This window comes from Hordeum vulgare, chromosome 2H (assembly GCF_904849725.1).
Source record: "Hordeum vulgare subsp. vulgare chromosome 2H, MorexV3_pseudomolecules_assembly, whole genome shotgun sequence".
In the NCBI taxonomy this organism is placed as follows: domain Eukaryota; kingdom Viridiplantae; phylum Streptophyta; class Magnoliopsida; order Poales; family Poaceae; genus Hordeum; species Hordeum vulgare.
In genome coordinates, this window is record NC_058519.1 from 622,981,800 (window position 1) to 623,009,391 (window position 27,592).

At 41.6% G+C, this 27,592-nt stretch overlaps 2 protein-coding genes across 2 annotated transcripts; one reads left to right on the top strand and one right to left on the bottom strand.

The window, feature by feature from the left end:
• Nucleotides 1-890: 890 nt before the first annotated feature.
• On the bottom strand, nucleotides 891-4,537 carry LOC123430917 (G-type lectin S-receptor-like serine/threonine-protein kinase B120). Its single transcript, XM_045114746.1, has 7 exons — nucleotides 3,178-4,537; nucleotides 2,617-2,712; nucleotides 2,353-2,537; nucleotides 2,021-2,231; nucleotides 1,684-1,921; nucleotides 1,437-1,587; nucleotides 891-1,359 (listed from the first exon to the last, which is right to left on the bottom strand). Exons 1-7 carry the CDS (start codon nucleotides 4,430-4,432, stop codon nucleotides 1,066-1,068), a joined length of 2,430 nt encoding a protein of 809 aa, XP_044970681.1. The 5' UTR covers nucleotides 4,433-4,537; the 3' UTR covers nucleotides 891-1,065.
• An 8,376-nt stretch (nucleotides 4,538-12,913) lies between these two features.
• Nucleotides 12,914-13,453, top strand: LOC123430918. The gene is made up of 2 exons (XM_045114747.1): nucleotides 12,914-13,093; nucleotides 13,181-13,453. Exons 1-2 carry the CDS (start codon nucleotides 12,955-12,957, stop codon nucleotides 13,306-13,308), a joined length of 267 nt encoding a protein of 88 aa, XP_044970682.1. The 5' UTR covers nucleotides 12,914-12,954; the 3' UTR covers nucleotides 13,309-13,453.
• Nucleotides 13,454-27,592: the final 14,139 nt, after the last annotated feature.

Consider the following 27,592-nt stretch of genomic DNA (forward strand, 5'->3'; position numbering starts at 1 on the left):
TCGGGTTGAAAGACCCGTGCCGGCCAGAGGTCAAGGCCGCCATTGAAGCTTGCACCAAGCGCTGGAGCCGCTAACCGCCCTCATCGCGGGACGCGTCGGCGACCATCTCGGCTCGTGGCGGCGTGGCCGCGCTCCTCGTGGCCTGTGCAGCTGGCACGCCGGCCTCGCAGGCCGCGGCCGCGGGCGTGCTCCGGAACATCGCCGCGTTCCCGGACCTGCTCCAGCGCGAGCGCGGGGGGACGGAGTGCAGCCAACCGAAGCGGGGCACAGCCGGAGTGGAGGCGTGGAGGGGCGCCATGCACATGGGCACGGGGGAGCGGCCACAAGCTGGCGTACACAGACTGACATGCGGGCCCAGGAAGTCAGCAAAACGGTTAAAAACGCTAAATCAGGCAGTTAAAACTTTTGTTAGTTTTTTGCCATTGATTGTGAAGATTTTGGTAGTTTTTCGCACAAAATCGTATTGTGGTAGCTACTGGATACGGTTGCGTGAATTGTGGTAGTTTTTGGCAATTTACACTCTCTACAAGAATAATCTAAACTTAAAGACAGAAGACACACAAGTATCAGATGATTGTGTTCATGAGGCAAGATATCTTTTTTTCTTTTTTAGAAAAGGAGGTTAAATCCCCGGCCCCTGCAATGAGGCAAGATATCTATGTCATTTAAACTGTTAAAGACTGATACAGTGCCCACAATGTAGGGCAACATATAACCAACAGGGAAATCGGTAGAGGGATCTCGGACCAACAACATCAATGAGCAAGACCTGTCTGTATTGCATCAGAATGATCGAATCCTTTTCTAAAAAAAATCAGAATGATCGAATATTCTTGTTCTTCCCGGCATGTGAGCAACTGAAGATATACAAACAGTCCAACAACGTACAGAGCAGGAAAATCATATCTTTGTTCGAAACAGAACATTATCAATTACAATTAGTCCTCTGTTCACAGCCTTTATGCGTACAACACAATGACCTATTGAAGAAATCAAATTCAAAATATTTGTAAATCATACAAAATGGCTTCTGAAGTTCTAATACTGAAATTTACATATATGACATTAACGCCCCTCTAGTGTTGTGATACTCACTGTATTCACAGAGTTTTCCCTTGATTTTTCAGCTTCGAAATTCTGTAGAGCAAAATATGCAGGCTGCTTTGGTGCCGGGAGCAATGCATTTTCATTCTCTAACATAAAAGTAACCGATGACATGAGTGGCCTATCATCCGGACGGTCTTGAACACACAGGAGGCCGACATGAATACACCGTAGAACTTCATGAGGTGAACAACTCTCAGCAAACGAAGAGTGCACCAGATCCGTTGCTTTTCCATCTTCCCATAGTCTCCACGCCTGACACAACAGAGCCAACTGATGATCAAGTTACAATGTTTGACATGTTATAATTATATGCATTTCTGTATACTTACATAAGTTGTCAGGCCGACAAAGTTCTCTACCAGTTGCGGTGAGGTGATCTTCAGGCCACTTATAATCTCCAATAGAAGAACACCGAAGCTATAAGTGTCTGATTTTACAGAAAAGGCACCTCCCATAACATATTCAGGCGACATGTAACCACTGTTTAGATAATTCAACAACTTGATGTATAATTTGGGATAACTACACAGTAGAAATCTGAATATTGAAAGGTGGCTAGTTCCTTGAATTACTTACTATGTCCCAACAACCCGTGTAGTTTTTGCTTCTTGTTTGTTTCCACAAAAGATCCTTGCCATACCAAAATCTGATATTTTGGGAGCCATTTCTGAATCCAGTAAGATGTTGCTTGGTTTGAGATCTCTGTGGATTATAGTTAATCTTGAATCTTGGTGGAGGTAAAGAAGACCTCTCGCCACCCCTTTAATTATTTCGAAACGTGTGGGCCAATCAAGCACAGATTGTCTTGTATCATCTCCATAGAAGAATAGTAAACGGAGTATATCATTAGTGATCAGTGGTATCCTTTTGGTTAATCAAATACTTGTAGCCTGTATCAGAAGTGTGAACATACCACAAAGGAAGGCGTCCAAACTTCTGTTTGGTAAGTATTCATAGATAAGTAACCTCTCATCTCCAGAAATACAACAACCAAGAAGTCTAACAAGGTTTCTGTGCTGCAATTTGGCAATTAGAATTATCTCGTTTTTGAACTCCTCTATCCCTTGGCCAGAACCCCTACTGAGTCTTTTGATAGCAACTTCAGTATCCCCTTGCAGGATCCCCTGCATGATTGGCATCATCCTAAACTGTGAAACAATGATAGCAATTTTTTCCACAGATAAAATTATTATTTAAAAATAGAGTATGTAGTACTAAGACCGTGGATGCATAACTCATTGTTACCTTGTAAACTTTCCCAAAACCTCCACTTCCAATCTTTTTAGATTCAGAGAAATTATCCGTTGCAGTGGCAATATCTCTGAAGCTAACAAAAGGGAAGTCCACATGTTCACCTCCAATTTCATTAGACGAGCTAAGGTAACCTAGCATTCCTCCATTGTGGATTTCAGTCCTCTTTGGTTTGCTTGCTAAAGATCAATACTTTGTTATTAACACTCACAAAATGAGGTGCAATTTTGAAAATAAGGGGCGTTTTTTTTATTATACCTCTGTATTTGAATATCCCGACAAGGAGGCATGTGAGTATCAAGACGCAAGCCATGGTTGGGAGTACAATTTTGACCAATTTGCTATTATTTCGAACTGCAAAAGAATCATGTATAAATGTGTTATCATGAGCATGTTGAAGCAAAAAGAATCATGTATAGTTTTCTATTGCTTTGAAGCAAAAATAATTTACAAAACCATGAGTTATCCGTGGACTGAATAAATGTGTTCCCACGAGCATGTTGCACTATGCTCGTATAGAACAGTTATAGATCTACTGCCCTACGCTAAATTATTGGATGCAAAGAAGTATTTTGGCGGTTACTGCTATACTGTTAAGTTCATATATTTAGTAGATTTTTTTTTCGAGAAGGAGGATAACCCCAGGCACATATATTTAGTAGATGTCCCACGATTAAATGCTGATGTTGATTTGATAAGCTTAAGTGTAAAAATAACTGGTTGTGTGCATCATGATGATACAGAAGCCGCCGGGGTCTTACCTTTTTTTTTAAAAAAAGGTGTCAGGATAACAGAAGGTTAGAACGGAGTGATGCATACCAGGAGAGTTGGCAAGCCGAAGGTACAGGTTCTCATCATAATTGCCATACTTCCCTGTGTCGACAAGATCCTCGGTCCAAAGCAAGCACCTTGACTGGAAGGCCATAGCACCATTACTGCTCAGGTTGGTGTAAGCGTAGGCTGTACACGAGCAATTGTTGCTGCACTCGGTCGTGCATTCGTCAAAGCTTGTGTTGAGGACATGTAAAAACTTGTCAGGTAACTTCATCTTAGGCAAGGTCACGAAATGACTTCGCTTGCCACATTTCAGTGTCTTGGTTCTTCTACACCCGCCTGAAATGTTCAGACCAGCGGGTTCAAACCCATCAAGACAACGGCATGTCGCGGCAGCCCCGATGTTGTCGCAATAGCCAAACGGGCCACATGAAGCATAGGGCTCGCAGCTGCTAGCGGGGCGGGAGGCGGCGGTTGTCCAAGATGAGTGGTTGTTCCAGCTAAGAATCCTTAGCACACCCATGTAGTCGAGCATGAGGCGTGCATACTGTGAGCCACCAGAAACAGAGAATTCATAGTAGAACCCGTCCCTTGTTCCGACAATGGATTCATAGAAGATAGTGTTCTGGTATAATATGCCACCAGATACTGACGCGTCGCTGAGCATGCTGAGGCGAATGTAGGGCGCAGTCCTGTTCCAAATGACTAACTGAAGGTTCGAGCTGGGGTCGAGGCCCACAGAAAAATCTCCATTGGATGGGTCAATGGGGCCCTTCCAAGCAATTAGGAGTCTGACGGCATGAGCCTTCTCGCTCAGAGAGATCCTTGTACCGGGTAGAATGGTGTCTGTCGGGTGATCAAAGCTCTGCCATATGGATGTGCCATTTGGAGAGAGGAGGACAAAGTTCCCCGTGTCAAGCAGCACCGCAGCAACTCCAACGCCTGTGATGTTGTTCTTGACCGCCCAAGGAGTGCGACCTTGTGAGTCCGACAGCACCAGGTCGGAGCTGTTGGTGATGGCGAGCGTCGGAGACGAAGCGGCTGCGATAGGATCATTGCGGTTGGCAGTCCATACGACGGTGCGGCCGGGCATGTTGTGGTACCATATGCCAAGGTACAGGCTCGCGTTGGAGCTGTCCGGGGAGAAGAAGCCGAGCGCAAAGTCCCCGCCCTTGGAGACGATCGTGTCGCCGGCGGAGAGCGGCTTTGCAGGTGACAGCCGGTCATCGGATCTGCAGAATGGACCCAAGAACAGGAGGGTAATCAAACCTGGAATGCACGGCGTGCCGGCCTGCTTCATCTTCCCGCGAAGAAGGAAACTAGTACATGGTTCTTCGGAACAATTGGGGAACGGACTTGTATAGAGCTGGGGATTCTTGTTCCGGCGAAATCGGAATTGGACAATGAAAGCAAGAGTGGTGTCGTGTGTTTGTGGAGACAAGTCTTAGGAAGATGTTTGCAGGCGCAAGGAGAAGAAGTCGTTGGTAGGTGTTCAGGTTTCAAAGTCTTTATCGGGGAGATTTTTGACTTTGGACTGGGAGGGCGACAGGGGAAACCTTTCTTTTCGGAGGCGTGGGCTGGAGGGTCAACCGTACTACTACTAACCACGGCGACCTCCTTCCGCCGCCGCCAGGGCACCACCAACCACCGCGGAGAGGGCCCAACCATACCACCGCAGCCGCGGACGACGGCGTCGCCTTCCTCCCGGTGCCTGGCCTGGACGTCATGGTCGATTGGGATCGGAGCGACGGCGTGGCTTCTCCATTCGCGCCCGGATTGCTCCACCGGGGAGGTGGAGGAGGAGGTGTCGCGGCAACCGATTTGGCCGAGGAACCCACGGGGTTTGGTGGAGATCAGTATTTATCTTTTGGCCGCTGCTACCGATCAGCCGGCTAATTTCTTACCTGCAGCCAGCAGCCGCATGATGGGAACGAATCGTTGCACTGCAGCTTGGTCGCCCGTCAAAGTGTTGCACTGCAGCTCCATCGCCCTGCCGCATCAGCACTGCAGCTCCGCCGCCTTGCGCGCATCACTATGCTCCGTCACACTGCAGCTCGGTCCATCACCTGCATGTTGCACTGTAGCTCCGTCTCTTTGGTCGGCCGGCAGGCAGCACCATGCCGACGCACTACAAATCCATTGCAAACGGCAAGCCTCCTCCTGAGAGCAGGGGCGGAGCCAGGATTTGATCATAGGATGGGGGGCAAAGAACATAATGATGAAGTTCATCATATAAGATTTATCAATATATATATAATTAAGTTTTACATATAGAAAATTACTTTTCTAAATTTACGTGTAGAATTATGAATTGCCAGCAGACCAATCAAACTACTTAATTATCTAGTCTTCGTCTTCATTATTCCAAGATGATGAAATTGAAATATGGTATATCTTTCATTTTTAATAAATCAACTTGATTTTATTGTTTTATTAAGAAACATACAATAAGTTGAAAGGTAAAACTAATATGATGAAGCCATCCTAATGACAAATAAATAAATTATATTTCCCATTGATCAATTAATTTATTTTTGTCTATTCAGCAATTTGTAAGCACTTTAATAAAACTAGCAAAAGGACCCGTGCGTTGCAACGGGAGAAAAACAATTATAATCTCCAATGGTGCTGATCATATTATGTCTTTAAAATTTTAGGACATTTCTTAAAATGCATGAACATTTTTTGAATTAGCAAACATTTTTTCAATTGCACTCAAAAAATAACACACAAACTTTTTTTCAAAGTCCTTCACTTTTATTGTTTTCACCAACATTGTTCTCAAAATTATGAACATTTTTCTGAATATGCGAATATTTTTACAAAAATCCTGAGCATTTTTTGAATTCACAAACATTTTATATTTTCTTCAAACTTTTATTTCAAAATTCCCAGTTTTATAAATTGCAAAAGTTTTTCAAAGTTTTAAATTATTTAAACTGAAAAATGGAACAGAAAAATGAAAATAAAAAATGAGACTAAAAACAGAGGCACGAACTCTTTTTAAGATTTTTACACGAACTTTTGTTTAAAATCGAACTACTATTTTAGTTGTCGGTAGTGATACCTTTGAGATCTGAGACTGGAAACATTATGTTGAGATGTTCACATATGAATTGAACTAAGATTGTGGACATTATGTGCAGTAGCTTGCTCTGTGACATCTATCTCCATGGTTAGATTTGCATCTTCAACTCTGAAGTTAGAGTTTGAAGCATTGGCTTGAAGAAATTACTTATCCATGGTTTATTCATCTTCCTGACCTTACAATTCCCATATATTAGTACAAAGAAAATATGTAACCTACCCCACAAAAAAGCAATATGTGACATGTAATTAATCTCGCAAGTAACAAAATATGCTAACTACAAACAGTTGATTAATTGGTGTCAAGGTGTATGTAATCAATTTGACAATACCTCTGCATCTGGTAGTCTATTCCGCGGCCGCCCGACAGACCATCGTCCGTAGGCTAGACTTGTAGGATCTTACTCAGATTTGACGCATGGCAAACGACAGCTTTGCTAATTACCAACCTGCGTCGGCGCGACCCCCGGCAGCCCGGCGAAACGAAGCCCTAGCAGAAGAAAGAGTATAGGAAGGAACTCACCTCAACGCTTGAGTGCGTGCGTGTGCATCGATCGATTAAAGAGTACGTGTTGTACGGACGATGGTGGATGCGTACGTGCAGCCTTGGCCCACGTTGCCTTCTTGCGGAATTGTTTGGGCTTGAAACTAGTAGCTTAGCCCACATCGTTGCTAATAGCCGGATAATTAAGCCTAATATAGTATCAGGGAACAGGCTAGTCCCCGCTACAACTCGTTGAGGGGGGCCGAACCATAGGAGAGTCTGGCCCCCGCTTGCCACCCCACTGCCTCCGCCTCTGCCTGAGAGCCGCCTGAGACACTGCATCGAGCCACCAATGACGCATCAACGAGCCGTCGGCTATCGCTGCGATGCAGCACTCAGGAAACTCGTCGCGTGAGTGCTGCGTCGGAGCACGAGGGAGGCGCAGGCGAGCGCTCCACTGCAGCTCCGCCGCAGTAGTAGCACCAGTAGCGACACCGAGGTTGCATCGCAGCGGCGAGCCGCCGACAACGCTTCCAACGCAGCACAACGGCCGTGGATGAGTAGTTGTGTCACAACCCTTAGTCGTGGACTCATTGCTGCATTGCAGCACCGACGGTCGCCAACGAGCGTCGTACCGCATCGCCGGCAGCACAAAGACGAGCGGCCGCCCTCTCGCGTGCGTGTTGTGTCGCGGCAGAGCGTCGAGCGAGGTTGCAGTGCCAGGGACGCGGTTGGTGGTGCGCACTGTCACTTCTCTCTGGTTCAGAGCAGCGGTGCAGGGTGGTGATGCCATGGAAGCTCTTGTCTCAAGCGGGGGCGAACAGAGGTGGGGAAGGAAATGTGTGAGGAGAGATGGCGCGAAGAGATAAGGGTGTGGAGCTAGAGGGGAAGCGGTGGACGGGCCTGGGACACGTGACGAGCGTGGCCAGGTTTACGTCCATCATAGATCATCGGGTTGATTTTAATACTTTTGCTTACCTTTTTTATGGGTGTGTGGGAAGAACTTGGGTCCTGATATTCCCCACCGGATCTGGGCGTTAAGGGAGTCTTGTCACACGTCTCGTATGGTGTGTAAGAGAAACAGACCGCACGCCTACGTGTAGGCAAAACAACTAATGTCCACACGTCCGGCCTCCTCCCTCGCGGTCCCGCCTGCCTCCGCGTGACAGTTGTCATGGTTGGTGAGCCGAGGCAACTGTTTGTTTAACTGTAGTTGTCATGTCTGAACAACTACAATTGCCATGGTTGCTCAACTGCTGTCGTCATATCTGAACAACTGCATTGCCATGTAACACTAGAAAGACATGGCAACTGACATACATGTGGGCGCGCGACGGTAGTTCCACCCAGCTGTCATGTAACACTGGAAAAGATATGGCAACTGACAGGCGTGTGGACGCGCGACGACAGTTCCACTCAGTTGCCATGTAATACTGGACAGACATGGCAACTGACATGCATGCAGGCGTGTGGACGCGACGCCAATTCCATCACACGTCGGGTTGGCAGCCCCAAGGTCTGCGTGCGTGAAACACGCGTATGGACGAACTGATAAACGCCCACACACCAGCCCTTTCCTACATGTCACAAAAAATATGCCAAAATTGCCAACATTCATGCAAACACGCATGGACGACGATCCACTAATGTAGACGAGTTACAAAACGCCCACACGTGTGGATCTTTTTCCAAGAACTTAGGTTTTGGGGGTTTTGGCCGACGAATGCGGAGAACTTTGCTCTATATACCATATCACTAATCTCCAGCTTTATAATTAATTAAGTTCTCCTATTAAAATTTGGTTATTCAGTTTTGATTGGGTCAACAATTTCTCAGCATACTATATCACTAATCTTTTTAGAATTGAAGGCCTTCCAATCAATTGAGGTGTTCGATTAAAATTTGGTTGTCCAATTTTGACCGGATCAACAAACTCTTCTATTCAATTTACCATGCTCTTTAATTTTGAAGCTTTTTAATTAGATTGAGGTATTTGATTTGGGTTTGGGTTGATTATTTTTACTTGGTCAACGAATTCTAAAATTAATTGTCGATAACCGACTTATAATAATATATCAATCCCGTATATCCCTCGTTATCTAGAAATATATTATTATAACGTCAAAATAGTACATGCACATACTGATGCACAAAATTTTCCAACACAAATATCATTTGATTAGCACATGATACAGAATCACATCACGAAAGACCCATGAAAACACCGTATTATAAATAAAATAGAAACCATAGGCCATCGCCTCTCACACTAGTCAAATCAAATTCTTCCTCAGTTTCAAGATATAAGTTGTACTTTTCTGGAAAAGTCAAATTTATTTAACTTTGACTAAATTTTGAAGTAAAAAATATCAGCATCCACAATACTAAATAAATAAAATATAAAATTTCATTTTATGATGAATTTAATGATCGCAACTTGATATTATGAATATTAATATAGTTCTCTACAAATTTGAAGAGATTTGGATTTTTTATATCTAATACACCAATATTTTATAACTAAATAGGCTAGTCTATTTTATAAACATAACAACAACAACAACAATAACAACGCAACAACATGCGCTTACTCCTTCTAGTTTTTAAGAAATGGGAAGAGCTTTGCTGGGAGTGTGACGAGTGCTCTTTAGGCTTTATTTTTTCATGGTAATACGTGCCTCATTTATAACATAAGGATCATAGTACAAGTTACGTGCGCACCGACTTGGTAAAATTAAATACATAGCCAAACATTAGCCTTTGCACACAAAAAACATCAGCCAAGAAATAAGATTACAAACAAGACTGAAGAAACCTCTGAGCTTGCCATCAATGTCGCCATCTGCCTATGATATCACCACATTAATTATTAAAGAAAAAATAACGGATCACCTCCACAACCGAACTCGACATGACTCCATCACTGACATGCAGCTTTGCAGATCTCATCTGGCTCGTCAAAAAGAAACCATTTCTGTTGAACAATTCAAATGAGACAACACCCTGGACACGCCATCAAGCTCCAATACTTTTCTCTAAAAACTTGTTTAAACATAAATAAGTTTGATTTTCCTAAATATAACTTATATATTAAAACGATGGAGTATATCATTGCGTGCGGCCGCCTACACATGACCTGGCATGGGCCGGCCCACTAGTATGTGGCTCTATGATGCTGAATCGAACTGTTTTCAAGAGCTTCTATGTGCGAAATCATTAATTAAGGAATACATCTTTCAAAGATCACTTTCACCTTTTCAGGTTACGACAAGTGGCTATTGCATGCATGTCACTTGTTGCAACCTGAGAGTTTCCCTTTTTGTAGACTCGTATTTTCTAAACGTTTTATCTCCTAAACCGTGCGTCCAAACCTCATCATTGGGTTTTCGCGTCGAGATTTTTAAAACTAGATTTCATGTTGATTGGTTTTGACGAACTTTTTTTCACAAAAAAGCGGATGATAAAAATCATGGCTCTCGCGATAGGAAATTTTTTTCCTTTCTGAGAGGCACATCCGTGCCTTTCACGAAGACAAAACCGTGTCTCTCATGGAAAATAAAATAAAATAGAAAACATGTTTTTCCTTTTCGAGAGGCACGACCGTGCCTCTCGCGAATGCAAAACCGTGCCTCTCACGAAAAAAACATATTTTTCTCTTTACGAGAGGCATGGCCGTGCCTCTGACGGAAGCAAAACCGTGACTCTTGAAGAAAATAGAAAACATGTTTTTTTTGTTTTATAAGAGGCACGACGGTCTCTCTCGTGAAGGTAAAATCGTGCCTCTCAGGAAAACAAAACCGTGCTTTTTCGTGTAATTTTTTTTTCAAAAAACTAAAAAAAGACCAATGAAAATAAAAAACATAAAAAAACAATCTATAAAGCAGTAAACACATGCGAAAAAATAAAATAAAAACCGAAGGAACAAAATTAGCATGGGCTAGAGCATGCTGTTCTAGCCACTCCGATTGACAAGCTAGTATGCTAGATATGGAACACGGCGCTTCAAGAAACGAACAAAAGCGGCGAAACCAAAGCGTTCACTATGTTTCCCCAAGTTTTTTTAGTCTACAAAAATCCCCAAGTAACACCTAGAAATTTGTAACTAAAAGGGCAACATGTTTTGAAACTCTTGAACAAAATTTGAAAACAAGATTATTTTTTAAAGCAGGAACAGTTTTTGAAATTCCAAACCAAAATTCAGTACGTAAACCAGAAGGACTAGAATTCTTTTCAAACTCCGGAACAAAAATTGAAAACATGAACATTTATTTAAAATTGCAAACAGTTACTGAAATTAGAACATTTTTCAAAACTCGTTAACAAAATTCTAAAACGGGAATAAATTTTTTAAGTTTGATAACAAATTTTGAATATGAGTACAGTTTTTGAATCTTCCGAACTAAATTTGGAAACATAAAAATTCTTTGAAATTAGCGAATAATTTTGAAGCAGAATTATTTATTGATATCCACATTTTCTTCTGAAAAAGTTGTGAGAATTTTGAACAAAGGCAGAAAGTAAAGAAAAGGAACAAAAAGAGAAAATAAAAGGAAATGAAAACGAAAAATAAAAAAGGAAATGAAAAATGAATAATGAAATGCATATAAGAAAGCGAAAAACCTGTAAAAGACGACCCAGGAACATTCTGGAATGTTCACAAAACCGGAAAAACCAGGCTGGAGCATGTCCCCAAAACCGGATGTTATGTAGTACTCGTTAGCTTTTAAGATTGGCCGGTCTGTGCGAACGATACATTACTTGCCGTGGAATGCGTCAAATAGGAAAAGCACGGGTTATATATTGCGTTATGCTTGGCCGAAGGAACTAGCGCTTGTAGAATCCGCCGGCGCATTAGCGCTAACTTCAAAGAAAAGGTGAAAAAAAAGAGAGATGATATTGACTTGTTTGATAGATTTCATAAAAAATATTGTATCTAAAATGCAAATAAATAAAATATATTTTATGATATTGACTTGGTGTTGTGGCTACTAATATTTTTCTCTAAAAACTTGTTTAAACATAAATAAATTTGATCTTTTTAAATACAATTTATATTTTGAAATGGGTGGAATATATCACAGCGTGCGGGGCCTACACATGAGCCGGCCCACTAGTGTGTGGCTCCATGGTGCTGAATCGAATGGATTTCCACCCCGAGAAGAGAAAACGAGAGATTTAGGATTCGAATCTTGGACTCCTCAATGCTATGTAGCGAAGCTACCTACTAGGTAAGCGGTGGTTTCAAGATAATATGTGGACTCGGTTTTTTTGGAGGTGCTCATATGTATAGGAGTGCAAGTGTGTGCGTTTATAGAGGTGAATGTATGCATGTGTATATGAACGCTTGCGTCTTTACTGTGTTCAAAAACGGAAGCAGACTACTTATAAACAAAAGAGTTGGTTATTCATATGCTTGCTTCGGGATTTTTGTTATCTTTTGTTTTTCATCAGTCATTCTCCATTTTTAATGCGTATTTTCCTTTTCTTTCTCCATTCCTTCTTTTTTATTCGGTTTTCTTTGGTGTCTTTTTCTTTCTCTCCTTTTCTTTTGTTTCTTCTTTGGTTTGCCTTTTTATTTTACTTTTACTTCAGTTTAATTCTTTTTTGTTGATTTTTTTGTTTCTTTTGGTTTTCATATTTCATTTATTGTGTATGTCAACAACATTTCCCGAATACATGTTTAATAATTTTCTAATAGAAATTCAGCATTTTTTTTAAATGTTTGATTAATTTTTTAAAATACATGATCAATTTGTTTCATGTAAATTATATTTTTATATACATTTTTCGTATACATGCTAACTATTTTCTCTATACACATTTAACATTATTCAAGTACTTTGTCATATTTTTTTAAATATTTTATGTAGTGTGATTTTAAAAAATGTGTACACTTATAAAATTACACATACTATTTTAAAATACATGAACAAATTTTCTATCATACGAACATTTTGAAAACTAAGTGAACACTTTTAAATTTGAAAAATAAAGTAAAAATGGGTGAACACTTACTGTACAGGGGCAAAACAATTACTCCAGCAAGGAGCATCTGCACATGCTGCTTTAGCATTCGTGTCAGGCTACAAGATTTGGATTCCACCTATCGAAAGAGACTTCCTACAAGTAGCTATGATTATTCTCGAAGATAAAAAGTACTAGTAGTAGTAGACGCGATTATCGATCCCTCTACTATATAAGTGGCAGCTTCAGTCTCCTGCAACTGCAAGAAGAACAAGACGAGAGAGAAAATGGCGGGCACAAAAGCAGCAGTGATGAAGTTGGCGGTCCTCCTCCTGGCCATGAGCCAGCTCGTCCACATGGAGACGCCAACGGCGGATCCAACGACTGCATCGTCTCTGCTGGTCACGAGCGTTTCCGCCCCTGAAGGTTAGTCATCTCCTCAAGTTGATACTAGTACTGTATTTAGCTAGCTTGGTTGATGAAACTGAGATAGTTAATCTTCGTCTTGGCCAGTGGAAGTCCATCCTACACCCAGCCATGGCATCAGGGAAGAGAAGGTCTTGCTCGATGCTGCCAAGCCCGGCATCCCTGTTCCGCCCCCTCCCCACCTCATCCTGCCGTGCAAGGGAAGAGCCTGCTAGGCCTCACGGGGATGATCAAATTAAAGACGACCTCCAAGTGACGAGATGAATAAAAAGGTCCATAGCTTCCTCTGTATTGCAGTGCTCTGTGCTTGGTCGTGATGATCGACTGATGGAATAAAATAAGAGCACCCACCCTTGTTTATACTGTGTTTCGTTTTGCCTGCAACGGGTGTTCGGATTGTGGAAGTGACACTAGTTCATAAGTTTCCAGACCTGCCAAAAATTACTTGTCAAGTTTATGAACTCTAGTGGCGCTTCTACATATAAGTTGAAAAGAGATGACGGTCGAATAGCTTTGACCTTAACGGCTTGACCACAAGGAATCGTGTGCAGATTTTCGTGTCTTCTTTACGGAGAAAACGTACTACTGGTTACCTTGCACCGCTTACTCGGGAGCTATGCAGCCTGGCGCCACTAGCACTCTAGCAGGACAACTACTGTCAGCCCAACTGAAGCAAATATTAAAACCTATTGTGTCAGTAAACTGCCAATACATCTCTAAAAAATACTCCCGCAAATTTTATACTAACTTAGTATAAGTTTTATAATAAAACAACGACACTTATTTTAAGACGAAGGGAGTATCAAATATTGAACAATAACCAATTGTGTCAGTGAACTGTCAATACATCTCTAAAAAACACATGAAAGTAAGCTAAAGGGTTCTCAAATCAGTACTAGATATATTAGGATTTACTCATTTTGGATTCCTTTCAAATGCTAAGTTTAAAAAAGAATGTAGCGGGCATTGCGAATATTAGCAGTTTTTCTTGGCCGGCTAATGCCATAGGTTTTTCATTGTTAAGTGTGCCCTTACAAGCATGGTCCACTAATTACAAATCATGTTAACATAGTCAAATGATGGATTGAAGCTTGCTGCAACGGATTCCACCAATAGGTGATGTTTTGTGCAACAAATCTGGACAATACTTGTTCTACGCAAAATCAACCACAATAGCTTGTGATTCATGCAATTTCCTCAGTTGTCGTCTCCTTCATTGTGACCCTATAAGCTCCGTTTGTCAACTGACGTGAGAGGGGGAAATTCCACCTTTCTTCCCAGCTTCCCATGTGACTCCTCTCTTTTCCTGCGTGTCAATTAATGGTGGTTGTCCACGAGCCAAATGATCATGGTCATTCTGTTGATGCAATAATTTGCCTACTTGTGTTTCAAAGATTGTTGTCATAAACAGTGTTGGATTAATGTATTTGCTAGTGCACAGCGTGATAAAGTCCCTGAAGTCATCTGGAGTTTGGAACAAACTCCAAAGATCATATTCTATGAGGCCGTGAAGATTATCATTCAAGATTATGCGTGACGAAAATGACACCCCCCCCCCCCTCCAAAATCGTTGATGGAATGCATTGTCCAAAGAATTTGATTGCGCCGAGAAGTTTGAATACGGGGAAAAGAAGTTGTATTTTCTTTCATTGATCTTCTTCCCTTTCTTGAGTCATATGACCATGATACTATTAAGAGGGTTATATTGTTTGAAACTTATGTTTCTCTTATGCTAAACCAAAACACATGACAATTGAGAGAAATATATTTGTCTTCCGAATGAATACCTGCTAGTAAGAGACTAGTTTTTCTTCTGTGCAATAGATTTGATTCGAACCGAGGAGTTAGCATTACTTGTTCCTCAAGTAATGTTACTGTTGTCCTTAGAATCTAACCGTTCGATACATGTCAGTTTGGGCATTGACAGGCTGCCATGTTCAAAACGGTATTTTCCCCTTCTGAGAGAACGCGGCTATAAATAGCCACCCCCTTCCAACGAGAACCATTGGCTGCGCCATGTGATTCCAAGAAGATTGGGTGAGCACCCTCTCCCAAGTGATTTGAGTTGAAAATCCACCGAAAGAGAAGCCCATAGCCAAAAATTAGACATTGATTTAGCATCACTAGAATCCAAGTCTAGTATACTCCGCCTATTACTCTTGAGAGATGCCAACTTTGTAGATGGTTAGGTGTCAATTTCTTCAGTGAACAAGAGTAATTGTGGTTCACGAAGAAGTGTGTGAAGGTTATGGAGATCACGTGAAGCATCTACCCCGAGTGATCGACACTGGTTGCGAATCAATTGTCAGGGAGAATAGGACAAAGAGAGTTCATCTTATGTCTTCAATCTCAAGTCTCTCTAACCAGACATAGCTCTATTGCAGAAGAGTTAACTTGTCGAACAAATACCCCACCGCCATCAAGCATCACTGGTCACCTCTGTCCCTATTTTTCTGAAAGAAAGGGGTTACCCCCGCCCCATTTTATTGAAATGAAGCAGCCAAACATCCAAGCTACAGATCAACGATCTCCACCAAATAAAACCGAAAGGCACCTAGCCCAGGCACAACACGAAGGAAATATCTGGAAGAAGGGTCTTATACGACCAAGAACTACAAGAAAAAATAAAGCGCATCCAAGCATACTGGGGTGACCAACAACAACATCTTAAATCTTTTTATTATTGCAACCAGGGAAAGATAATCAGGTGCTCCCATCCACGCTATCCGCATGAGTTCCCCCGGTGCTTGTTCAGCAGCAAGACGAATCGCTTCAGTGTGTCCGCTTGTGCAGTGTCGCAAAGTACCATCCATTGCTGCAAAATCCCTTTTAGATTGACAAGGCCGCAGCCCAGGCCTCTCCATGTGTGCCCCTGGAAACATAATTCATTTCTCAATCTCCATATACTCCATAAGGAGGCAACAATGACCAAATTAAGCACATGCCTTTTTTTGTTTAACTTTCATAGGGAAGAAACATCATTAAAGCTTTGGATCCTGTGAATATGAAAAGACTCGGATATTACTGACCAAATACTACCAGCATTAATACAGTCAAAGAACAGGTGTTGAATAGATTCAGCTTCATTACAAAACAACCTGCATATATCATCCACTATTTTCCTTTTAGCCACATTATCCCTAGTTAAAAAAATTGTATAAACACAACCACAGCAACACATGAATATTTTGCGGACACAAAGTTTTCCATAAAGTATCTCCAGAAGGAGAAATAACACCACCAAAGCTAATGCACTTGTAAAAGGATTTCACTGGATATTTACCATTAGGCTCCAGGAGCCAAACAGGTAGATCCTGGGAATCCAATAATGGGAATTTTTTAATATGATCAATAAGTTATTCCAGCTTGCCATAACCTTGTGATCCACGCAATGTCTAAAGGAAAGTTTATGATTTATCCCATCCCAAACCTGGGATATTGAGCATTCCTGTTGGTTGCAGATATTAAACAGCTCCCAAAAACTGACTTTGAGGGAACAGTCCCCAACCCAGGTATCATGCCAAAATCTAATATTATTACCATTACCAATTTTCCAGGAATAAAAGTTTCTGGCAGCTTGTAAAGCCCAGGAAACACTCTTCCAAAAGGGGGAGCCTACCTGTTGTCTAGACCAAAATACATTTGGGCTATACACATTATATTTATAAGCAATTAACTTCTTCCAATCACTATTGTTATTATCAAAGAATCTTTTTCCGCATGAAGCTAGAAGGATCATATTATATTCCCTCACATTGCGTATCCCCAAACCCCCAAAGTCTTTTTTTCTGGATACCAACCTCCAATGGGCTAAATGGTATTTATGATGCTCTCCCTTATTCCCCCATAAGAAGTGTGCCATTTGGGAATTAATAGCATTAATTGTCCATTTGGGGAACTTCATCACTACCATCAGATAAGCAGGAATACTTACAATACAAGCACACAACAGAATTATTTTACCTTTATAAGTCAGGTATCTACCTAGCCAACCGGAAATACTCTTAATAATTCTGTCAATTAACGGCTATAAATCTTCCCTCTTTAACTTGTCACAGTGTAAAGGCACTCCCAGATATTTAATGGGAAAGGAACCTAGGTTACAACAGAAAATTTTGGCAAAGAAGTCCGCTCTTCATCTACATTAATAGTGATCGGGTCACTTTTATGAAAATTGATTTTCATACCCGATAAACTCTCGAAGCAGGATAAAAGCCATTTAATTTTTTTTGCTTTCTCATAAGAATCCTCTAGAAAGAGGAGAGTATCATCCGCATAATGAAGACTAATTATCCCACCCGGTATGACATTTGTTAACAACCCCGAAATCATACCATGATTGGAGGCTTTAGTCAGCATCTTAGAGAAAACACCAGCTACTAAATTGAATAGAAGGGGGGATATAGGGTCTCCTTGCTTAAGACCTTTTCCACCTACAAAATAGGGACCAGTGGTGTCATTAAGGTGCCTTGAAATAGTAATCTTTTGATCCAGGAGATCCACTTGGATCCAAAACCCCTGGACTCAAGCATCTCAAACAGGAAATCCCAGCTAACCCGATCATACGCTTTTTCATAATCAAGTTTGAGCACAAGCCCATGGGAGTTAGATTTCTTCACCTCATGAATCACTTCATGGGCTAGAAACACACTCTCAGGATATATCTCCCTTTGATAAAAGCAGTTTGATTAGGGGAGATCAACCTGTTACTAATAGGAGACAACCTATTAGTAAGTACCTTGGAAAATATCTTAACAACACAATTAGTAAGGCTGATAGGTCTGAACTTCTTCATAATCTTGGCATCAGGCTCTTTCGGAATTAAAATGACCAAAGCAAAGTTGAGTCTAGGTATCTCTAATCTACCTTCCTCAAAATCTCTCACCATCACCATGAAGTCTGGCTTGATCAGATCCCAAAAGGTCTGGTAAAAAAGAAAAGAAAGGCCATCTGGGCCTGGTGCACCATTGGCATATGAACTAAAAATGGCCTCTTTAATTTCCTCTTTCGAGAAATTATTTTGGAGATTCTCATTTTCATCCTAAGTAATCAATTCATTCCCCTCCCAAAAGGAAGGCCCAAGATGAATATTGTGCCTCTCTTCATGGCCAAACAGTCCTTTATAGAAGGATGTCGCCACCTCCAACATTTCATTAGTAGTGTAAACAAAGCAGAGTCCCCATTTAGCTCAGATAAATGGTTCTTACGGTGTATATGATTTGCTAAAGCATGAAAATAAGCGTTATTCTTATCCCCATCTTTGATTCTACAGTCTCTCGATCTCTGCCACAAGGCAGTCTCTTCCCTCCTCATAATGCTTTCCAACTCATTTTTAATATCTTTCATTCGGTCCTTGTCCTCATCTGTAACACGACCAGATTCCGCAAAGATATCTAAGATATCAAATCCCTGAACTAGCTCCCCCTTCTTCTTCTTAATGGTCGCTTCAATAATCGTATTCCAACCTTTAATCTTATTCCTAATCCTTTTAGACTTAATAAGCCAAACATCTATGGCATCTCTCCCCAAAACTGGGGCACTCCACACAGTCTCCACTCGACTTTTAAAGTCTGGTTGTTCTAACCACCATTTCTCAAATCTAAATATCTTTGGGGAGGTAACCCTCCGAGCCATAGTGTCAAGCAGAAGGGGGGGTATGGTCACGCCTAATTCTGGGAAGAGCCCTCAGCATAGATAACGGAAACAAGGTATCCCAAGAAGGGGAAACAAAAACTCTATCAATGGTAGCGAAAATTGGGTTGTCCTGATTGTTGCACCAAGTGTACTTCCTATTAGCAATACTGATTTCCATCAATCCTCACTTATTAATCCAGTCATTGAATAGGAAAGTAATAAAGTTATTCACATTACCGCTACTTTTATCAGAATCAGATCTAATGAGATTAAAATCACCACCCAGGATTATGGGATACAAAGCATTATTCATCACCTCATGCAACTCCGCAATAAACTCCACTTCAAGGTTGTCAGAATGGTGATTCTGTGGTACGATTCTACGACTTTACGATCCAAACTAACCCCTTTGATTCTACGATTTTGATTTATAGAATCTACGTTTTTATGATCCTGATAGTGAAGATTCTATGATTTGCGATCCTTTCATTGGAGCTCCGATCCGATTTAGAATCACGATTCTGACAACCTTGCTCCACTTTATGTTCATTGTACGACGTATCATAAATTGCAACAAACTGCCAGACAGACTTGTCAGTTTTATTCCTAACTGTAGCAATCACACTGAATTTCCTATTGACAAAACCAATAATCTCATACCTATCACTATTAATGCCCACAAGGACACCACCAACTGTTTTCTGGGCAGACAGTTGATGCCAAATAAAGTTCTTATTATCCGCAATATTGTTCAAGGTGTTATTATCAATTCTCTCTTTCTTGGTTTCAAAGAAACCAACAAAGTCAACTAGATTCATACTAAAGAACTCACGCAGGCGCTGAATTTTACGAGGTTGACCGAGACCCGAATATTCCAGAAGGCACCTATCATGAAATTTTAAAAGGGTGGGATAGGCTACAAAGCCTTCTATATTGTCTGAGATTTGGGCAAGAGTTACCTAGAGCAACATTGCTATCTGATCTAATGGGAGCACCAACATCACCCGAGGGAGAACCCCCATCCACATTGCGTGTGGGAGTGTAAATGTTATCAAGCAAGACAGTTTCAGGATTAGCATATGCAAATTCAAGACATCTAAGATTCTCTCTATGAACTAAATCTCGAATAATATCATTTTGTTCCACAAACTATCACCCACGCATAAATCAATTTTAGTCACTCGATCAGCAAGCAGATCTGCATTAGTAGTAACAAAAGATTTACCTTGGAAGGAAGCAGGAATTTCCAAGTTTTTCCTTTTTAAATATGCAATAGCTTTCTCCATGATCTTGATGTTGCCATGTTGTCTTGTAGTAGGTCTGGTAGAGAGCACAGGCCCCTGATACGTCTCAAACGTATCTATAATTTTTGATGGTTTCACGCTGTTATCTTGTCATCTTTGGATGTTTTATGTACCTTTTATATCTTTTTGGGACTAACTTATTGATTCGGTGCCAAGTGTCAGTTCCTGTTTTTTCTGTGTTTTTGGTTCTTTTCAGATCTGATTTTGGAACGGAGTCCAAAACGGAATAAAAAACCCCGAAATGATTTTTTCCCGAACGGAAGAAGATCAGGGGGCCTCTGGGCCAAGCCAGGTGGGCTCCAGGGAGCTCACAAGCTCCCACTCCGCCACCAGGGGGGAGGCGGCGGTGGCAGGGCTTGTGGCCTCCCTGGCCGCCCCCTGACCTAGATCCTTGGCCTATATATTCCCTAAAATATAGCAAAAAATCAGGGGAGCCTCGAAAATACTTTTCCGCTGCTGCAAGCTTCCGTTTCCGCGAGATCTCATCTGGAGACCCTTCCCGGCACCCTGCCGGAGGGGACTTTGGAGTTGGAGGGCTTCTTCATCATCATCATTGCCCCTCCAATGACTCATGAGTAGTTCACTTCAGACCTACGGGTCCGTAGTTAGTAGCTAGATGGCTTCTTCTCTCTCTTGGATCTTCAATACAAAGTTCTCCATGATCTTCATGGAGATCTATCCGATGTAATCTTCTTTGGCGGTGTGTTTGTCGAGATCCTATGAATTGTGGATTTGTGATCAGATTATCTATGATATATATTTGAGTCTTTGCTGATTTCTTATATGCATGATTTGATATCCTTGTAAGTCTCTCCGAGTATTGGGTTTTGTTTGGCCAACTAGATCTATGATTCTTGCAATGGGAGAAGTGCTTGGTTTTGGGTTCTACCATGTGGTGACCTTTCCCAGTGACAGTAGGGGCAGCAAGGCACACATTAACTAGTTGCCATCAAGGGTAACGAGATGGGCTCTGTCGTTGATATGAGATTGTCCGTATACATCATGTCATCTTGCTTAAGGCGTTACTATGTTCTTTTGGACTTAGTACACTAGATGCATGCTGGATAGCGGTCGACCTGTGGAGTAATAGTAGTAGATGCAGAAAGTATCGGTCTACTTGTTCTGGACGTGATGCCTATAGATATAATCATTGCCATAGATATCGTCAAGACTTTGCGCGGTTCTATCAATTGCTCGACAGTAATTTGTTCACCCACCGTCTACTTGCTTTCATGAGAGAAGCCACTAGTAAACACTACGGCCCCCGTGTCAATTGACATCCATCGTTTACACCTCCGCTTTTACTTTGCTTAGTTACTTTGTTGCTTTCAGTTCTCACTTGGCAAACAATCTATAAGGGATTGACAACCCCTTCATAGCGTTGGGAGCAAGCTTTTTGTGTTTGTGCAGGATCTTGTGATACTCCTCCACTGGATTGATACCTTGGTTCTCAAACTGAGGGAAATACTTACCACCACTGTGCTACATCACCCTTTCCGCTTCGAGGGAACACCAACGCAAGGCTCCAAGGCCACGGGGGAAATCCTTTGCATATTTGCCTAGGAAGTCCCTTAAGGCGTAGCCGCAACAAAAGGATTCCTGGTGCCGTCGACAAGACTATTCTTGGCGTCGTTGGAAGGGAAGCACAGCTGACATCAGAAGTATTTCTGGCGCCGTTGCCGGGGAGGAGCACGTCAAGATAATTTCCCGACAACGTGCCTATTTCTGGCGCCGTTGCCGGGGAGGAGAGATCAAGATCTATCCAATTAGGTCTCACAAACTCATCTCTTGCATTTACTTTTGTTGCCAGTTGCCTCTCGTTTTCCTCTCCCCCACTTCACATTTTCCGTTTTCATTTGCCTTTCTCTTTTTCCGTTTCCTTCTGCCTTTTTTGTTCGCCTTTTTTTCTCGCTTGCTTTCTGTTTGCTTGTGTGCCATGTTCCTTAAATATGCTTGCATCTTCGCTTGCTGAAAATCTAGTGATATGGATCCTCATCCACTAGCTAATCTCTTTAAGAGACCCACTTATGTGGAACGAATTGCTAGTGAGTTGAGGGCACTTGACTATCTTTATGGAGTTTTGCTTAAGAGGCGTGAATCTGGAAATTGTGTGGAAGAAATTTATGAAGTGATTCACGAGGGCTCCTTGGATGAAAAGCATGATTGCAATGGTTTCACTATAAATTCTATTAGTGACAATCATGCTAAAAATATGCAAAACCCTAAGCTTGGGGATGCTAGTTTTGCTATGTCCACTACTTGTTGCAATAATCATGATTGGGGTGATGATCTTTCTTATGATCTTGAAAATTTGTTCAAACCTCATGATGAATATGATATTTGCAACAATATTGAAAGTGGGATTGGAGAAGTCATGACTTTAGTTGATGATAATCCCACTATTTTTAAAGAGCATCAACTTTGCATGCATGTGGATCATGAAAAGAATATCCTATGTGATAGTTACATTGTTGAATTCGAATATGATCCCACATGTAATTGCTATGCGAGAGGAAAATATTATGGTAGAAACCTTCATGTTACCAAATCACCTCTCGTGATGTTGAGATTGCTCTTGTATCTTTCTTCTTCCTTGCATATGGCAACTATTGGTTGTCTTGACAATTTGTTTTCCTATAAAATGCCTATGCATAGGAAGTATGTTAGGCTTAAATGTGATTTTCACATGCCTTAGGATGCTCTCGTTGTGCTTCAATTCTTGTCTTTTGTGAGAGCATCAATGAATGCCTAGATAAGGGCGTTAAACAATAGCGCTTGTTGGGAGGCAACCCAACGAATCTATCCTTTTTCTTTCTGTTTTGTGTTTTCCACACTTTCATAATTCTGTTATGATTGTGTTTTTTGTGTTTCTTTTTGCGTTTGTGCCAAGCAAAACCGTTATGATTAGTCTTGGGGATGATCGTTTGGTCATGTTGGAAAAGACAGAAACTTTCTGCTCACGATTTTTTTTTTCTTTTCTGTAAGAGCTTTTGAGTTGATTCTTTTTGCTTCTGATTTCTACGCAAATTCTTCAGACTGTCGTAATTGTTCAGAATTTTTGGAGTACCAGAGGTATACGAAATATACAGATTTCTACAGACTGGTCTGTTGTTAATAGATTCTGTTTTTGTTGTGTTGCTTGCTTATTTTGATGAAACTATGGATAGTATCGGGGGTATTAGCCATGGAATATTGAAAATACAGTAACCCAACATCAGCACAAGTAGAATTTAAGTTTGCTACAGTACCTAAGGAAGTGGTGGTTTGCTTTCTCATACTAATGTTATCACGAGTTTCTGTTTAAGTTTCGTGTTGTGAAGTTTTCAAGTTTTGGGTGAAGTTCTTATGGACAAAAAGATAAAGAGTGGCAAGAGATCAAGCTTGGGGATGCCCAAGGCACCCAAAGAGATTCAAGGATGCCGAAAAAGCCTAAGCTTGGGGGTGCCCCGGGAAGGCATCCCCTCTCTCGTCTTCAATCCATCGGTAACGTTACTTGGGGCTATATTTTTATTCACCACATGTTATGTGTTTTGCTTGGAGCGTCTTGTATCGTAGGAGTATTTTATTTTATTTTGTTGTGTCACAATCATCCTTGCTGGACACCTAGAGAGAGAGACATGCACTCACCGTGATTTTGTCGAGCTTCACTTATATCTTTTGGTAGACAATTCAGCTCACATGTGCTTCACTTATATCTTTTGAGCTAGATACTTTTGCTCTATGTGCTTCACTTATATCTTTTAGAGCACAGCGGTGCGTGGCTTGGTAGTTGATCTATGCTTTGAAAGTAGTCTCAAAAGGGGTAGTTATCCAAAAGGGATACAAAAACTTCCACCTTCATGTGCATTGAATAGTTAGAGAAGTTTGATTCATCTCAATTAGTTTTGAGTTGTGGTTATGGTAATATTGAAGTCATGCTAGTAAGGTGTTGTGGATCTATAAATACTTGTGTTGAAGTTAGTGATTCCCGTAGCATGCACGTATGGTGAACCGCTATGTGATGAAATCTGAGCATGATTAGTATATTGATTGTCATCCTTTGCGTGGCGGTCGGGATCGCGCGATGGTTTATACCTACCAACCCTTCCCCTAGGAGTATGCGTTGAATGCTTTGTTTCGATTACTAATAAAACTTTTGCAACAAGTATATGAGTTCTTCATGACTAATGTTGAGTCCATGGTTTAGATGCACTTTCACCTTCCACCATCACTATCTTCTTAGTGACGTGCAACTTTCGCCGGTGCACAAAACCCACCATTAGCCTCCCTCAAAACAGCCACCATACCTACCTACTATGGCTTTTTCAAAGTCATTCCGAGATATATTGCCATGCAACTACCACCATGACATGTGTCACCACGTCTACATTGCCATTGCATGATCGTAAGATAGCTAGCATGATGTTTCCATTGATGTATATGCCATGCTAGATCATTGCCACGGTACACTACCGAAGGCGTTCCATATAGAGTCATAGTTGCTCTAAGTTTTGATTTGAAAGTGTGATGATCATCATTAATGGAGCATTGTCCCATGTGAGGAAATAAAAGAGGCCAAAGAAGCCCACCAAATAAAAAAAAATGAGAGAAAAAGAGAGAAGGGACAATGCTACCACTTTTTCCACACTTGTGCATATTAAGCACCATGATCTTCATGATTGAGAGTCTCTCGTTTTGTCACCACCATATAGCTAGTGGGAAATTTTCATTATATAACTTGGCTTGTATATTCCAATGATAGGCTTCCTCAAAATTGCCTTAGGTCTTCGTGAGCAAGCAAGTTGGATGCACACCCACTAGTTTTCTTTAAGAGCTTTCACATACTCGTAGTTCTAGTGCATCATTTGTATGGCAATCCCTACTCATTCACATTGATATCTATTGATGAGCATCTCCACAGCTCATTGATATGCCTAGTTGATGTGACTATCTTCTCCTTTTTTTTGTTTCAACCTCCACCACACTCCACACCATCTATAGTGCTATAACCATGGCTCACGCTCATGTATTGCGTGAGAGTTGAAAAGGCTTGAGAAAGTAAAGGTGTGAAACAATTACTTAGCCAATACCGGGGTTGTGCATGATTTAAATTCATTGTCAAATGATGATAGAGCATAGCCAGACTATATGCTTTTGTAGGGATAACTTTCTTTTGGCCTTGTTATTTTGAAAGTTCATGATTACCTTGCTAGTTTGCTTGAATTATTATTGTTTCCACATCAATAGCAAACTATTGTTTTGAATCTAATGGATCTGAACATTCACGTCACGTAAGAGGAGTTACAAAGGACATCTATGCTAGGTAGCATGAAAGCATCAAAAATTCATTCTTTATCACTTCCTACTCGAGGACGAGCAGGAGTTAAGATTGGGGATGCTTGATACGTCTCAAACGTACCTATAATTTTTGATGGTTTCACGTTGTTATCTTGTCATCTTTGGATGTTTTATGTACCTTTTATATCTTTTTTGGGACTAACTTATTGATTCTGTGCCAAGTGCCAGTTCCTGTTTTTTTTGTGTGTTTTTGGCTCTTTTCAGATCTGATTTTGGAACGGGGTCCAAACGGAATAAAAACCCCGAAATGATTTTTTCCCGAACGGAAGAAGATCAGGGGGCCTCTGGGCCAAGTCAGGTGGGCTCCAGGGAGCCCACTAGCTCCCACTCCGCCACCAGGGGGAGGCGGCGCTGCCAGGGCTTGTGGCCTCCCTGGCCGCCCCTGACCTAGATCCTTGGCTTATATATTCCCTAAAATACAACAAAAAATCAGGGGAGCCTCGAAAATACTTTTCCACCGCCGCAAGCTTCCGTTTCCGCGAGATGTCATCCGGAGACCCTTCCCGGCACCCTGCCGGAGGGGACTTTGGAGTTGGAGGGCTTCATCATCATCATCATCGCCCCTCCAATGACTCGTGAGTAGTTCACTTCAGACCTATGGGTCCGTAGTTAGTAGCTAGATGGCTTCTTCTCTCTCTTGGATCTTCAATACAAAGTTCTCCATGATCTTCATGGAGATCTATCCGATGTAATCTTCTTTGGCGGTGTGTTTGTCGAGATCCGATGAATTGTGGATTTGTGATCAGATTATCTATGATATATATTTGAGTCTTTGCTGATTTCTTATATGCATGATTTGATATCCTTGTAAGTCTCTCCGAGTCTTGGGTTTTGTTTGGCCAACTAGATCTATGATTCTTGCAATGGGAGAAGTGCTTGGTTTTAGGTTCTACCATGTGGTGACCTTTCCCAGTGACAGTAGGGGCAGTAGGGCACATATTAAGTAGTTGCCATCAAGGGTAACAAGATGGGCTCTGTCGTTGATACGAGATTGTCCATCTACATCATGTCATCTTGCTTAAGGCGTTACTCTGTTCTTTTGGACTTAATACACTAGATGCATGCTGGATAGCGGTCGACGTGTGGAGTAATAGTAGTAGATGCAGAAAGTATCGATCTACTTGTTTTGGACATGATGCCTATAGATATAATCATTGCCATAGATATTATCACGACCTTGCGCGGTTCTATCAATTGCTCGACAGTAATTTGTTCACCCACCGTCTTCTTGCTTTCATGAGAGAAGCCACTAGTAAACACTACGGCCCCCGGGTCTATTCACATCCATCGTTTACACCTCCGCTTTTACTTTGTTTAGTTACTTTGTTGCTTTCAGTTCTCACTTGGCAAACAATCTATAAGGGATTGACAACCCCTTCATAGCGTTGGGAGCAAGCTTTTTGTGTTTGTGCAGGATCTTGTGATACTCCTCCACTAGATTGATACCTTGGTTCTCAAACTGAGGGAAATACTGACCACCACTGTGCTACATCACCCTTTCCGCTTCAAGGGAACACCAATGCAAGGCTCCAAGGCCACGGGGGAAATCCTTTGCATATTTGCCTAGGAAGTCCCTTAAGGCGTAGCCGCAACATAAGGATTCCTGGTGCCGTCGACAAGACTATTCTTGGCGCCGTTGCAAGGGAAGCACAACTGACATCAGCCCCCACTTCTTAGATTGATCTGAGTCCCCCTTTAGCTTCTTTTCAACCTCTGCCATCTCCATTGACTCTATCAAAGATCTTTTAGCAGATCCAAGATTTGCAGCTAGATTTCGAGGGAGGCATTCTATCTCTAGTAGATTAACCTCATGTTCCCCTTCAGAATTAACCATTTCAAACCTCCTGAGTTGGGCAGAACAATACTCTATGTGTGAATATATCCATATCCTCTTGTATTGGTAGTATCTCAGCAGATTCAGGAAATTCTCCCACATGTGCAGAAGGTGTTTTGATCTCTGTTTCCTCAATGAATTGCTCATGAACCTCATCACTTAGCATCATGGGGTGGAATTTAGCTGCAGAGACACAAGTCCCTTCTCCCTTGTTCCCAGAACCAGAAGGCTTTCCATTCGAAAAGTTTGCCTTATCAAGTTCATCTATAGGTTCATTAGCAGCTCCCTCCATATAATCTTTACCATTATGATCAAAATCATCATCCAGCTTGTCATCATCTCCAATATCCAGATCAGGGTCATCATCATCACCCTGAGATCCTTCCCCAG

What these genes read in the sequence shown, in the direction of transcription:
- LOC123430917 (XM_045114746.1), bottom strand. Translation starts at nt 4,432, where the DNA reads ATGAAGCAGGCCGGCACGCCGTGCATTCCAGGTTTGATTACCCTCCTG. An exon ending in CGGGATATTCAAATACAGAG is followed by an intron (nt 2,538 to 2,616) that starts GTATAATAAAAA and finishes ATTGATCTTTAG; the next exon opens with CAAGCAAACCAAAGAGGACT. An exon ending in TTTGGACGCCTTCCTTTGTG is followed by an intron (nt 1,922 to 2,020) that starts GTATGTTCACAC and finishes TCTTCTATGGAG; the next exon opens with ATGATACAAGACAATCTGTG.
- LOC123430918 (XM_045114747.1), top strand. Translation starts at nt 12,955, where the DNA reads ATGGCGGGCACAAAAGCAGCAGTGATGAAGTTGGCGGTCCTCCTCCTG. An exon ending in GAGCGTTTCCGCCCCTGAAG is followed by an intron (nt 13,094 to 13,180) that starts GTTAGTCATCTC and finishes CGTCTTGGCCAG; the next exon opens with TGGAAGTCCATCCTACACCC.